Raw genomic sequence first — 15,639 nt, forward strand, 5'->3', positions numbered from 1 at the left:
GATGCGCAGTCTTGACTTTAGCTTTGGGGGTATTCAGGAGAAGAGAACGCAAAGGGTTTCATTTTTAACCCTGATGATTCCATTGTGAATCTTGCAAATCAAGTAACTTGAAAGTGATTTTTAGAAGTCTCCAAATTAGCAAAGGGGTTTTGATTTATTTTACTGGAGGCCCTGATTCTTTTTTGAGGTCTGAGACTAATGACATTTAACTGTGTCTAAACAAAATATCCCCAGAGTCAGTGCTGAGTGTAGGCCCCATTCCTTCAAGTGATGCTAAGCATGAGGCAGGTTGCTGTAGGAGTGCAACAAGATTTTTAGGAGCAGTAACAAGGTTGTCTCAGCACAGGTTGGTCTGCACTTGTTCACTTTTTCTGCAGACAGTGCATGTTGATACCACAACTGCTCTGTACTGTTCTTTTTTTGATTAGTCCTCGGGCTCCAGGGATGAGGTTCTACAAGACAAACGCACTCGGATCCTGTCTCGGGGGCTGCCCAAACAAAAGGCCATAGAAGGAGTTAAGCAGGTGTTGGTCATAGCTTCTGGCAAAGGGGGAGTTGGAAAATCAACGACAGCAGGTAAGATTTTTCTTGTTGTTGTGCCGTTGTATTTTTATTGTTTTGTAATAGATATGTAAATATTTGTGTGCTTGTGTGGTTTTTGAATTACATTTAGCTGGCAGCCGTGACACCTGACAGATTACAGAGTTTTACTTCAAGGCAACAGAGAAGTGTGTTTTCATGCCTCCCTCTCTCAGTCTGGTATTATGTACACAGCAACTAAACTTTTTGTTGCAAAATATGTAGGTTTTCTCTGATGTTTTACTGTGTATTCTGTACAAAGTACAGAATTCCTTTGCAAGGAATATTTGGACAGTTGAGTCCCACTAACAGAACCCTCAACCTCTGTGAAAGATCTGCAGCTGCTGAAAATCTGTATGAATGCAGAGGAACCAGTTTTGAAGTGGGTGTTGGTAGAGCAGGCAGCAGAAATAATGTGCTTGTAGTAGTGCAGTGCTGTCCTTGGACAGCTTGCTTTGAATTGGGAGTAAGCTAAAATGGTGGGGATTATGTGCTGGTGTAGTGATGCTGTTACTCCTTTGCTAGCATCTTAGGTGTAACTCTACAGTGTTCCAGTGGCCTATGTTGTCATGTGCTCTGTAGGGATTATCAATATTTCAGTGTTCAGAAGGTTCAACATCAATTCTCTGGCCAGTTTTCTCAACTACTTGTAAAGACATTTCATAATGACAAGTGAACAGTGGTGATAAACTATACGAAGCAGTGAGAGACTATTGAATCACTGTGAACTCCCAACTTTTCTTACCCACATGTTAGGCTTTGGAATCAAAAATCAGAAAAGCTTGAATTCTAGGAAGTAGAACAAGATGACGTGGATTCCTAGTACTACATATATCTGCTTGAAGTTAAACAAGTTTGCGTTTAAGTGTCTGGGAGTTTTAAAAAAAAATAAATAAAAATAAAAAAAATCAGTATTCACCAGATATTAAATGAGAGAACTGAAATGTAAACAGACCGTTTACTGTATTGTTTGACCAGTTACTGCATTGGACAGCCTTTTGTTGATGATTGCATTTATTTTATTTACAATGTTGAGAAGAAAGAGGACTTTAGATTCTTGATGATTAACATAAGTTGAATGTTTCAGATGAACAGTTTATTAAGATAAAATAATTTGTATGGAAAAAAAGTAGTAGAGGCTTGTGGGAAATACGTTTAGTTACACTTTCCCTAACTGAGAAGGAAAGGAGAATGATAATATATGTAATATATGTAGCCTTAAAGTGCCACAGAAAATATCATCAGTATTATCTACGTTCCTCCGAAGGACTGTCAAGGCTGCTAGTGTTCTTTCTCCCCGTGGGTTTGTATTCCAGTTGTTCCAGATCTCCCTTTCAGATTGAGTGGATATGTACTGAGGTTGAGTTTGTGAGGGTCATTCTTTAATCTGTCTCTGTGTTTCTGTTGTGTAATTTTTCCTATCTGTTGCTATACACAACAGCGTATAGCTTTTGTATTATATCCCTAGTTGCTTCTAGCATTTCTGAAAGCAATATAGTTTCCGATGAAAAGATTAACTTTAAAAAAATAAAAATATTTTTAATCTGTGTTTAAATACTTACACTGTTTTGATTATTTTCTTCTCTCTAGTATGAGATTGTTTGTTTGTTTGATTCCTGTTTCCTGTATTTGTTTCCTGTTGAGTTCTATTGTTTTACAGTGTTCTGCTAGATTTCCTCAGTCTTGGTGCAGCATCCCAAAATTGGTTCTGGCATGAGAAGAATTCAGAGGGTGAACTTGAAAGAATAGAAGTTTCTAATTTCTGAAATTCATAGTATTTCTACTGTGTAAGCATGGTGTGGCTTTCTGAATTGCATCTTGTTAATCCTGCAGATTGCAGAGAATATAACTACTGATAATTTACTTTGGTTTTCTTCAGTCATTCCAGCAAAGGCTATGGAGATAGGATTTTTTTATTGTTCAGGATAACTGATGTAGTCAAGACGTGGTGAAACATATCCCATCACTTCTTTTTTTTTTTTTTTTTTTCTCTTGTATGCTTTTTTTTTAAGTCTGCAGGTAGGATGCATTAATCTTTTCAAAGCAGTGGCCAAAATCCATCTGTTCATGTGTCCCACCTGGACATAAGTTTGGTCATTGGCCAACTCTGATCTCCTTGTATTTCCTTCTTGATGCTGGCTGGTTTAGCATGGGCTAGAGATAGCATGGTGACTTTGTGGCATCCTATGAAGACAAGAGGTGATGGTGAAAAGTATTGGACTTGTTGAATATATATGCCCTACTTCTTTACAGTCCTGATCATGTTGGAGTCTAATTGTGAGGGCCCGTGTTAATGTTTAGGGTCAGGTTAAGGTTGGGGTCCTGAGTTTCTGAGCTTTCTTGGAACTCACAGCAATACAAAGATAACCAGGTGCAATAATCAACTGGGATTCAAAATAGTATGTTGTATCCATCTAGAAATGCAGCTAATGAACTTGAGCTTTCCCAGTATATTATTTCCACTGTCTTCCTTCTTTCCCTTCAGTAATCAAATACCTTTTATTTAAGATGAATTGTAGATCATACTTTAATTTTCACACATTATAATTGTATGGGAAGGAGATAGACTGAAGTGATAGGCATATTAAAGCAGTATGGTGAGTAACTTGCTGCTTCCCTTGTGCTTCTTCAAATGTGTTCTGCAGTTTATTTATTTGTTTAATCATTGGCTTGCATGTTTTTCTCCTTATCCTTGATTTGTAGGTCAGGCTCCAAGTTGCAGAGGATTAATTCTCTCTGCTTGGTGAAGGGAATAGTTAATCATGCATCTATTTAAGTAGCAAACTGAAGAATAAAATCTATATGCTTTATCAGCTTAGGAATAAACAGTACCTGTGCACATCATAGCGAAAGCGGTACAATTTTTCTTGTTAACCTTCTCACTGTTTTGTTTAATAAAACTTGCTACTATTTATACTAAATGCTTTAAGCTGTTAATGTCTTCCCAACTTGCTCTCAGTACCTTTGTCCTCTTTCAGCAGCTTATCTTTCTTAAAATGCTTCGTAGGCTGAAATACGGCAATGTGTAAAGGAAGCAAAAGATTTTGTGCAGGAAAGTTGTGAGGGTTTTTGTTTGTTATAACATGTTACTGTTTGGAATACAACACGTACTGTTTGGTTACACTGAAGTTTCTAGATATTCCAGTATAGCTGAAGCTGGTGAATGATGCTGTTTCGTCCATGTGTTTTCTACACAAGTATTGATGGAAATGCTGTAAACAGCTGTAGACAAGCTAGGGGACAAATTAGTTGCTTTTTCCTGTTTTCTGTTTCTTTAGTTGCTAGGGATGCTTTCAGAGTAGATGAGACTTTTTTTTTTTTTTTTTTTTTTTTGTCATACAAATTGAGCAAAAAGTAGAATTGCAACTTCTTCCAAAAAAATGTCTATTTTAATATATCATGAGACATCAAAAAAGGGTTATGAACATTATTTCTGGTCACTGCGGTTTAATAGCTTAGTTAAATGCTATCTAATGTCTACTTTTAGAAGTTCATTAGAGACTGTGGCATTTTATTTTTGTAGTGATGCCTAGTTTCCAAAAGTCAACAAATAATTCTTTTTATGTTATCCTTTAGCTAAATGCTAAGATTGTAACTTCATATCACGGTGTCCTGTAGAAATCTAGACCTTGTGGTTTTTTGCAGATTAATGTGAATTTGCTATCTACTGTGGATTGAATGGTAGATGCTGCTGTCTCTTCAACTACTAATTCCATAGAGATATTAGAAGCTAAGAACCAAGATGATGAGTGCTCTTATTAAGCAAGTGTGGTGTATTTATATTATGTTTTTGCTTGTTAGAAATCATAGCATTCTTAATATTTAGAAGGTGAGTTCTCTTACAGTTAATCTTTTTCTTCTCTTTTTTACAGTAAATATAGCCCTCGCCCTAGCAGCAAATGATTCGGTAGGTGAACATCTAATTATCAGCCTTAATGTTAAACAAATGTGCAAGTCATAAATAAGACGGTTACTGCTGGGGGTGGTTGCATACATTAAGTCTGGCAGTTAATTTCTTTGTTTTTTTTTTTAATGGACATTTAAGCTTATGTAAATTTGTTTGTATCAGCTCTGTGGGTGACACAGCTTTCATCCTTCATCTGTGTACCCTTTCAGTTGTGTGTTTCTGATTACACCTACAGTTCTGCAAGGGTGTGTAGGCATATGGGATGCTGTTTGTGTAGGTTGGAGCTGCATAATAAGTAATTAATTTATATCACTTGAGAGCACTGACTTGGAAAAAATACGAATAACTGCTGGGTGGTGTCCAAAGCATTATTTGTAGCTGCAAAGATTCACTTTTCCAGGAGAAATTAATGTATTAAAATACTTCATGGGCTGGAGGGAGGAAAGAAACTATGTATCTTCCTAAATCTTAGAAATACTTTTTGAAGTGAAAGAATGTAATTGCCCTATTTGGTATTGCAGAACTCAAACTGTTAAATGCTAGAAGTAAGTTTGTATGCAAGGGTATGTAACAACTATAGAACTCCTAAAGCATTGATTCCAAAATAACTAATAAGTTCAAAACAAGTGTACCCTTTAGAATAGTATTCCACAGAGGTTTTCAGTGAAGCTGGAACTTCAGATTTACAGATAATCTTTATGCAAAGGCCAAGAAAGATATGTGAGGAAATATCTTTTCCAGATGATGCACTTCACTATTTAAATTAAAATTATCAAGGAACACAGATTGAGCATGGCCTTGGAATTTCATCACAGTCAACTTTAATTACTTATTTGGTTGAATTCTCAAAAGACTCTTGGAAAATATTTCATAGTTAATGTCAGATATCATTGAAAACAGTGCTTACAAAGCAGTATAAAACAAGGTATTGTCACATATTTTGACCTGGTAAGTGTAGTAACTTCTTATCTTGTAAAAGACGAGTGAAATAAAATAGGTAGGAGTGAAGTTTGCGTGCTCTCTGAACACTTGTAGAAATTTGTAAAAGAATTTTTTAAATTTCTGTAACAACAATCATACTTGGTAAGGAGAGTGCTAAAGCTGTTAAATGAGATGCATAGTGTTTGTAATGGCATCTGATCTTGGTATTTCACAGTGTTTAATTCTGTGTTTTAAATAGGCTGCTGGAGTAATTTGATTCGGAAGGAAAGTCTGCTATCTTGAAAAACAAAACTGCTTGAATGGTTCTTTCTAATTAACTTTAAAACATGACATTTGCTGTAATACTTTTCCAAAATAAATGTGATCCTGCAAGTAGTTCTGTGCTGTAGCATGGTCCTTGAGTAGCTCCATGGAAACCATGTCAACTAATTGCACAGAAACTTTCCATACCAGCTTGAATGTTTTTAGGATTGTGTCTGATACTGCTCATGCATGCAGCTTTGTGCATTGTTTGAATTTAGATAGAACATCTCTTAGTAATCCTGGCATTTTGAAGTTGTGGAGTTTAAGCCCTAACAAAAGGGAACAACATCTGGCTTTAAACGTGGTGATAGAATCATAGAATCACAAGGTTGGAAACAACCTGTAAGATCATCTAGTCCATCTTCTCATTACCATTGCTACCACAAACTAAACCATATCTTGTAGATAAATAAACAGACTGATTGAAGAGGCAAATTAGGGACTAAGAAATAATTCTAAATGAAATTGTGGCAAGAAAGTTTGGTAAATGTAGAATGGGACTAGTCATTTCTGATGTTACATGGTAATATAAAATTGAAGGCCAGAGGCTGGCTGATATTGATGAAAGAGCAGGTAAGACTGATGTGACGTGCCTGATCTGAGAGTCACAACCTAACGAGCTACAAACATGGTGAAATTGTGCATTGGTGTGGTTACAAAATGAGAAGTTGAACTGAATAAAGATAACTGTGTTTTGTTTATGCACTGGTATCTTTACAATGAAATGATTGTGTACATCGTGTTTATGTCTAACTTTTGGACTTGAATATGCTGGTGTTCTCACTTATGCTCTGATTTACTAACAGAATCACCAGCAGCATCCTGCATCTTCATTGCAGCACTTAAGTTTTTTATAAGCAAAATACAAATTTGTAGAAACTGATGCTTGATCTTGATGTACTGTTTAAAGCAGAAGAGAAAGGACTTGTAAAGAAAGGTCACCATGACCATAAAGGTTTGTGCTTCTTCATTAGATACAGTCTATTTCTGATACAAATTCCTCACTTATAATTAAGTTTTCAAAGCAATTAGTATATTGGAGCTAATTGGCAATAAAACCTGTTGCCTCCTGATCATTCAAGTATAATCTTAGAGAAGGAGTACAGGTCACAGAGTATTGAGAATAACTGTTTTCTGGTGAGAGAGAGATCTCTCGAAGATGCTTTCAGAGGAGATTAGAGTAGAGTAGATTCTTGCAGCTTTCAGTAATAGCTTTGGTGTGCTGCATTGTTGTTTGATAGTGTCATAAGCTGGAAGCAGATAAACAATCAAAGCATAAAGGAATTTCTTGTCCTCTCAATTTAAAAAAAAAAAAACAAAAACAAAAACAAAAAACCCAACTGTATGGAAACTACTGAGTCACGGCCTGAACCTCTGATTGATCACCTGAGGTGAGCCATGAGTCAGCCAGAGGAGCACAGCTGAAGGCAATTCACCTGTGCTGCCGGAAGGGGTGGAGCCTGGCTCCTAGACCTACGTAAGAGCTGGCTACCAGTGGGGAAGGATCTCATCTGGAAATCCCTCCTTCTGGTGTTTTGTGGTGAGCCCAGCATAAGGGTAAGCCTTCTATTTATTCTCTCTTGTTATCATAGTCCACTTTGCCTCACTCTCTTGTTTATTTTGTGATTGTAACATCTTGATATCCATCGATTATACAACCAACAAAAAAAGCAGTCTTCCATCTTCTCTTAAAAGTCTGCTTTCTGCAGTCAGAGAGAAAAGAACCACTGTTTCTATAAATAGGCAGTTTTTTAAACATATATTTTTTTAACTGGGAAGCTTTCTGAGCTGTTACAATCATAGGCTGTAGTTTTAAGGAATCAACAGAACCTTGGACGTCATCACTAGCCAGTGTTGTTGGCAAAACTGGGCTTAGCATTCATCAGTTCAAGTCTTTGGTGCTGGTGCTGTTTTTACCCTTGTGGTTTCAAGATAACTGAAGATAGGATTTCATTTAGATATTTAGGTACTATACCTAAATATATACCTTTGTCATGGGTTTGTTTTTTGTTTGTTTTTTTCTTTTTCCTAAGTTTTTGGTGCAAGGCCAGGGAGACAAACAGGATCCCTTTCTGGTTTATTAGATCTTGGTACCTAGATGGGTTACTTAAGAATTGTGTCAACTCTTTTGGTTGTACCAAGACCTATAAATCCGTGCAGTTTTCTTTGTGTTACTAAATAACTTAAAGTTTTAAATCTGTATTCTATTTCTAATTGTTTGCTTAGTTTGATAGCTGATTTTTATTTTTTGGGGGGGTGGAGGGGTTCTTTTGATGTCAGTTTGAATCCCTGGGGGCACTTGAGAAGATTTTGTTGGATTTTGTGCCAGGACGATTCATATTCAGACTAGAATGACTACTTATGAAAGCTGCCTGGCTGTGACCGATTTATTATAGTAGAAACAAGTTGAATTAATAGGTGCCAGCAATAATGGGATAGAGATTGCTTGTTTATGAACAGAGTATTTTAGTGAGCAAACACCAGCTGTGCATGACTCAGGATGGCACGCATCCAGTTGGAGGCTGTGTGCTGTGCTGTCACTGCAGGCAGGCTCCCAGTCAGATTGCTTCTGACTCTTGTTCTTTCCAAGTAGACTTCATTTCCTCACTATAGGATGGGATGGTTTTGGTGCTGTGAAGGACGGAGAGGCAAGCAGTAAAACCATACGGAAGGAATTAGTGTTGAAAGCATTAAGCAAGTGGCTTCTGCCCGGAGCTGTCTGGGCACGTGAGGAGAAGCGAGCAGCAGCTGACGTGCTGTGGCTTCACGCCATGTCGGGGGACCTGGGGCGAACAGAGCGGGGCGAACAGAGCAGGCCGAAATTTGGGGTACATCGTCAGTGATCTGCAGTGAGAGGCCTCTTTTTTCCCGAGTAAACTCGCAGGTTGCTGAGCAACCCGTGAAGATTGCGGGCGGTGGCAGCCGGCCGGCAGAGGGAGCGCCAGAGGGCGCCGAGCCGTACGGCCGCAGAGCCCGGCCCGGGTCGGGGGCGCGGGGAGAGCGCGGGTCTACGCGTAGCTGCGGCGTGCGGAGATCTGGCTGGTGTGCAGGTGTGAGCGTGGGCATTGCACAGGCGTACCGTGATTGGAACAGAGGCTATGTGGCTACGATCAGGGTCGGTGTGAATCACTGTCGTGATGATAAAGTTATTTCAAAACATTTATTTTATCAAGCAATGCACATTAATTTTTAAATTACTCAAAACCCACTCGCCCTATTTTCTTTTCGTTCCAGCATTTTTTCTTCAGATATTGGCTTCTGTAACTAAACTTTCAAAATCCTACCATTAGATCAGTAGGTGATATATATGTTACATGTGGCCTTGTGTAGTCCTATTTAGATATTTAGATATTATTTAGAATTTAGATAACAATGGCCCCATTTCTCTGAGGAATTAGTTTAAAGGGAAGCTTTTGTTCTGTTTTGTCCTCCTATGTAACCTTCCCAATTATTAGTGCTTGATTTCTAGGCATCTCTCTAGCCACCTTTGTTGCTTAGAGGAGGAGAAGGCTTTATTTGCTATAGATAAGGTGTTCATGCTAGCTTCTTAATGCTAAATAGTATCAGTGAAGCTGGAGATGCCAGTGAGAATTGATTGGGGTTATCTTGTAATGACAGCTCAGCTTCTCAATCAGCTGAGAAAAAGAAAGAACGAAGCTTTAAAAATCTGTTTCCAAGTAAAAAATGCATAGAAGTCATCTTCTTAATCATCCACTTTTTAAAATGATTTATCATATCACTGTACTTATTTTGAAGAGTAAAAATAAAAGGGGGGGGGGGGGGGGAGGTTTCAAGCATTATGCATGGAGTTAACTACACACATTAAAAGTCTACTGGAGAAGTCTGAAACTGATGTGAAAGTGGTGCGTGTTTACAATAACAATTCAGCACACTGCCCGTGAGGTGAGGCATGTGGAAGTGTTGGGGATTTTGGTGGCTTATTTGCAAAATGGTGCTTTTCAAATTATTTTTTCACCTGATTAGATATATGAAGTGTAAGAAAGCCAAAGAAGGCATAATTACTGGTGTCTGATGATTGAGAAATCTGAGCGAGAGCTACTGCAAAACTAATGTAGAAAAAAATGCTGGAGAAGTTCTGTAGCTGACAGAAAGCTGGAAGATCTTCATATGAAGGAAAAAGGGCATTTAAACCAGCAGAAGAATGAGTATTTAAAACAAGCCTGCATTTCTGGGACAGATAATGACAAAATTGCTGTTGGCCTTTATTGGCTTTAATCCAATTTACAGCTAGGCACATAAGTAGTATTTAGCTGAAAGAGTGAGAGAATTAGGGATTAAAAGATGGCTATTCAACGTGTCAGTATGTCAAACGATGAATCCAGAGCCCATCCTGCTTTTAAAGTTCTCTTTTGTCCTATATACTATTGCTTGCAGTTTAGGATTAGCTCTAATTCTATAACCACATTAGAAGGGTAAATTGAGAGTCACTGGCTGTGGATTAAGAACACCAGCTCTAAACATAACTGGCACCTTCGCTTAGAAAGTGGAGTTGTCTTTGGAAGGGGCTGCGGCTGCTGAATGTTGGGAGCGCTTCTGGTTTACAGAATCATTCCTATACAGAGCAATGACAGATCATTAACCTGTGTCTCCATCCCTTTCTGGCTGAACACCAGGGATTTCTGCTGGTCTGCAGAGTTTACTTCAAAGTAAAGTATCATCCATTAAAATCCAGTGGGGATGCATGTGCTTTACCAAGTATGGAAAAAATATCAGAACAGATGAGCAAAAGTGAAATTAATGCTGTTTAAGAGTCTCTGGGTGTTTAGCAGTAATGTAGGCTATGTTGATTAACAGCTATTTATAGCAGCTCTTTGTGAACTGAGTTTTCTTTTTTTTCCTTTTTTTTTTTTTTTCCCCTTCTACTGACATAGTCTTTTATCAGACTTGTTCCTCAATAAAGCAGTTGGCAACTTGGAAGAAATCAATGCAAATCACCACATTCTGTATTGAACGCAGGATTTTATGTGGAGGGCTCATCTGTGATACGTGAATGAAGCTGGTTGCATTTTGATGTAAAAAAAAAAAAAAAAAAGTAATAGTTCCTATTTTCTGCAAGATGTAGACTTTATTTTTTTAATAAACTATGAGTGAACATCTCCTAATTGTCTGCTAAAACAGTTGATAAGAGGATAGACACAAATCAGTTTGTCATTAGCATGTGCCTGTGTCATCTGTGCACAGACTACATGTAGTAGAAGTTGCCTGCTTGAGAGAACAAACATAATATCAGTTGAATAATTGCAATACAGAGAAAAAGATAAATGAAAGGATTTTTTAAATAAAATTGTGTATGCCTACAAATTGCATGTTGCCCCATGTAAAGCTGTACTATTTTCATCATTCAGTGATATATGGGAAAATATATATTTCATTTGTGTATCATTTTATTTTCTTGTACCTACAGAATCTGTACCTGATGACTGAAAAATGTTTTCATTTCTTGGTTTAGAAAAAATAAATTTTCAAATTGGAAAGCAAACTTCATTAGATTTGTAGTCGGGTAAGAAATGCAGTGATTGCATAGATGAACCTTGTGCTGAGTATTTGTCAGAAGTCTTTAAGGAGGCATAACTGGGCACATGAGTTTTATTGAGAAGATGAGTGGCAGTGAAGTAAGGATAGTGACAGTCAAGGGTGCAAAAGCAGAAGATGAAGATGAGTTGCATGTCTTTTACTCTGTAGTTTCTTTTTTTTACTGTTTTGAGATCACCAGTCATTGGTTGAGAAGGTGAAAAGGTGGCACTCATACTGCAGAAAGAACAAATCCAAGCAGTAGTTATACTGTGGTAAAGATTGTTTCAGTAGAAAGGGAAAAAACTTGAAAAGCACTGATAAGCTGTATTCAAACAATAACGGATTATAACATACACTTTTTTGCTGAATGCACCAGGAGATAACATCTTTGTTTTCACATGGCAAGGGTATTGTTTTAATTTTGTGTTCTTGCTGGCTGGTGTAATATTGGTAATTATGCTATTCACTAGGAACGTTTTCTACAATTCTGCTTTAGTTTGGTGTACTGTTTCAACTTAGTGTAGGTATGTCCAATGACTTAGAAGTGTGTGATTGAATCAGGTGAGAATAGCTACATTTGCAGTTACGTCTTCGGAGTTTAAGCTGTTCAGGACTTGCAGGTGGGTAACAAAAAGTCTAGGTATGTAGAAGGTGTTTTCTAAAGTGTGGTATACTCAGATTGAGTCAGCCCTTCATCTGCAGCTGGGCAGGTGTATTACTTCACCAGCTGGAGGGAGTTAATGTTATATGTGAATAGAGCAGGATAGAAATATTTTTATAAGCACAAATAAACCCATAAGAAGAAAATGATCGAGATGTTACCTGAATTGGTAACAGGATGCAGTGTAGCAGCGTTAAATCTTGCACTGAAAAAGTAATACAGAGGAGTCCTAGAGCTTGCTTGCTTTTTTTTTTCTTTTATTTTGCTTTCATGGCCCTGCTTTTGATCAACTGCTTATTGTCTGTTTCCTCCGCCTAGATTTTTTTACTTGACTGATGGTAAGTCTATCTTTTAGGATTTGTGTTAACACAACACCACTTTAGAACATGTGTTGATTTATGTGTGGTACTGATTATGTAGGTAAATCCATAATATTTAATGAAATAGAAGTTTAAAAAAATCTTGGTTATTATAAGACATGCATTTAGAATGAACTTAAATGAGCATGAGCAGTATCTGGTATTGGTCCTTTGATTTGGACAGCTTCACTTGGTAACATTTGGATCTGTATCAAAGTCTCTTGGGGATTTAAAGCATTCAGTAGATGCTGAATGATGTCTTCAGGACCTGTCTTAGAAGATTTCTGGTTAGCTGCCATAATTCTTTTGTGATGTAATTAAATCTTTAAGAGCATCATTAGTATTATAGAGATGTTCACATGCTGCAAATGGAGTGGTGTTTGAGAGAAATAAAACTCAAACCCTTAGCTTATTGCATCATTTTTTTTTCCTGTAAAATCCACTGCTTTAAGACAGTGTGAACTCTTTATCTAATGTGTTGAATTGCTTAGTTAAGGAAAACCTACCCTAGGCCATCTTTAGGGTGATCTTCTAGTGATTTAAAGAAGTTTCCAGAAGGTCTTTCTTCTGTCAGCCTGGATAAAGCACCGTTCACACAGGAATGCTCATGCTTTTAGTAACATGAGCTGTAGAAACTGGAGAATCTGTGAGTTTTTCTTGCTTCAAGATGTCAGTTGTATTGAACTATGTCCAAGAACAAAAGCAGTACATCTCAGAGACAAACATCTTGCTTGGTTTTGAGGAAATGCGCTGATAATTTCTCGAGAACTGTCAGGTCTATTTTGTTGGACTGTAACAAGGTCAGCTTTGCAAATGCAGCTACTATTCCAAATTACAAAGTCTTCCTGACCAAGGCAGCTGAGGAATATTTTTTCTCCTTCACGTGTTTGTTAAATAATTGCAGGAAATTTGATGCACTCATAGAAAGATGTGATGTTAGTGTTCCTGTAGACTCCCAAGAATAAGCAGTGTATGGTGGTGAAGATCTGATTATGCTCAGAAGGTCGTGAAGTTAATTTAATTAATTTAGATTATCCTATGTCTACAGTTCCTTTAGCCTGAGGACAAAATGATAGTGCATAGTAAGGTGGTAGTAGCCAGTTATTCATGATCCTTGTCGCTGTTGGAGAGGAACCCTCAAAAAGTTGAGGGAAGGAATGTCAGTCAGGTTTAAAACAGTATGTAGATTTTTCTGCAAATATTTACTTTAATTTGAGAAGTAATTAGGTGGCGCAGCCCTTAGATGATGTTTTGATGGGTTCAATTAGCTGCTGACACAGATAAAGGGATTGAGTCATGAATCTTTCTAATCTGTTAAAATATGCTTTTTTTTTTTTTTACAAGAACAAAGAAGCTCTGATATTCTTTTTGATGTCTTTGAAAGCTAACCTAAAATGGGTCTGTTCAATCTTTTTTAAAATTGCAGCTTTCATACATAGGCACAAAGCAGAATAATTTGTCAGAGTAATTTTTGAGCCTTGTTATAGTAGTTTTCATAGGTTATAAGGAAAGAAGTATTAAAAACTCTAAATGAAATAATCTATTGAATTATGTATGCTTTGCTCTGCTTAATAAAGAAGTATATTGAATAACTAACCCCAAATTAGATTGGTTATTGTAGTAAAAATTTCAGCTTTAAAAATGCACAGTGTGTTTTTTACTTCTTGGCTATAATACTTAAGATGCATTTGGCTTGTGTGAGATTTACCTAATACATTAAGTTGCTCAGCTGCTAGGGTTCACTAAATTTAAACAAAATAGTTGGAAAAAAAAATGCAACCCCCCCCTCCCCTGAAAACAACCCTAGAAAAATAAATTGATTCATTTGGAGTAAATAGGGTCAGACTTAGGTGTCTTACTAGCGTAAGGTGTCTAGACTAGCGTAAGATAGTAAATGGAAATTCCTGTCAATTTAGAAGTAGTGACTTGAACTTAGTTTTCTAACCCAAGTGTGTTTTTGCATTAAGAAACAAACTGTGGTACAACAGAATATAGTTAATGTTGAGAAATCCTGTTAAAAGCTAGTGATTCTGTAGGCCTGCATTAAAAGCCTCTGTATGGTTGTGTTCCAACCACAAACACAATAGTTATTACCAAGCCTTTGTATTTTGTCTACGTCTTTCCCACCGAAGTCTTGATTTAAAAAGAAAGCAAACTTAATGTGATTCTAAATTATGAAAGCTTTTTTCAGAAAAGTGAAACACACTTTGAAGCATTAATAGTGAAAGTGTGATTCAGCATAGTTGGAAAAGCTCCCATTGCCTTATTAACCTTTCAAGCAAGCCCTTAAACATACTTTCCTGCAATTTTGCAAAATGTTGAATGCTTTTTATATGTGAGAAACTTGATGTTCAGCATTTAAGAGTTTGCTCTTTATTACATAGTTGGCAGAACCTCATAATTGGTAGTTTGTCTTGCCATCTGTAGGAAAAATATTTTCATTCCCACAAAATATGTATGTACTTTAAAAAAAAAAAAGTTGGAATGAATCTTGTATGTCTAGACTACATAGCTGAAATAACTTTTATTTAAAGTTTATTGCATGAGGTACCATGTGTTGTTAAATAAACCCATATTTTAGTATTCCTTCACACTTGATTGAAATGCTATACCTGCTTAATTGGCTTTGTAGACGTAGATTATGATACTTTCAAGATATCTGCCAAAATTTATTTTGGCCTCTTAAAAGAAGATAATACATTTTAATGTTTTGACATTCTTTGTGGAGTCATTGATGTAATTCTGATCTCAATATGTATTTCAAAATGTTGCTAATTTTTTACAATGAAATATGCTACCTTTACAAGGCTCTTACTTCTGTGTGCATGGAGTAGAGAGAATGTTGCTTATAATGTTGGTTAATATAAAGTCTGTGCTCCACGCTGTAAATAACAAAATGTGCAAGTGAGGATTATATGTTTTGAGAACCTAGATTTTGTGACCTCTGGCTAAAAATCGTACACAGTGTTATCTTTCATGCTCCAATTGCAGTTTAGACAGAAAAGAAATAGTAATAACTTCCATCTGAAGTTGAGATTGTAATTTTATTTCTGTGGGCAGTTTTAAATTTTGCTTGTAAGATGTTTTGAAAGAAAGACTTTGAAAGAAAGGTTTTGAAAGAAATAAATACTTTTTCTTCGGTTCTTACACAGGCAAAAGAAGTTGGTTTGCTTGATGCAGACATATATGGGCCTTCAATTCCGAAGATGATGAACTTAAAAGGAAACCCAGAGTTAACACCAAGTAAGTGTGATTTTATTTTTTTTTTTCTTACTGCTTTTTTGTACAGAGATGAGCGGAGGAGAACATTCATTTATGCTTCCTTGGTGTGTGGTGTGGTACAGGAGGGATGC

At 36.8% G+C, this 15,639-nt stretch overlaps 1 protein-coding gene across 2 annotated transcripts in view; it reads left to right on the plus strand.

The window, feature by feature from the left end:
* The window catches only part of NUBPL (NUBP iron-sulfur cluster assembly factor, mitochondrial), an 80,178-nt gene that overhangs the window by 847 nt on the left and 63,692 nt on the right, over window positions 1-15,639 (plus strand). For both annotated transcript variants that reach the window (XM_048948133.1, XM_048948134.1), the window contains exons 2-4: window positions 429-576; window positions 4,452-4,486; window positions 15,439-15,529. In XM_048948133.1, the coding sequence (XP_048804090.1) occupies window positions 429-576; window positions 4,452-4,486; window positions 15,439-15,529 (274 nt within the window). The remainder of the gene's footprint in view (window positions 1-428; window positions 577-4,451; window positions 4,487-15,438; window positions 15,530-15,639) is intronic.

This window comes from Lagopus muta, chromosome 6 (genome assembly GCF_023343835.1).
Source record: "Lagopus muta isolate bLagMut1 chromosome 6, bLagMut1 primary, whole genome shotgun sequence".
Lineage (NCBI taxonomy): Eukaryota > Metazoa > Chordata > Aves > Galliformes > Phasianidae > Lagopus > Lagopus muta.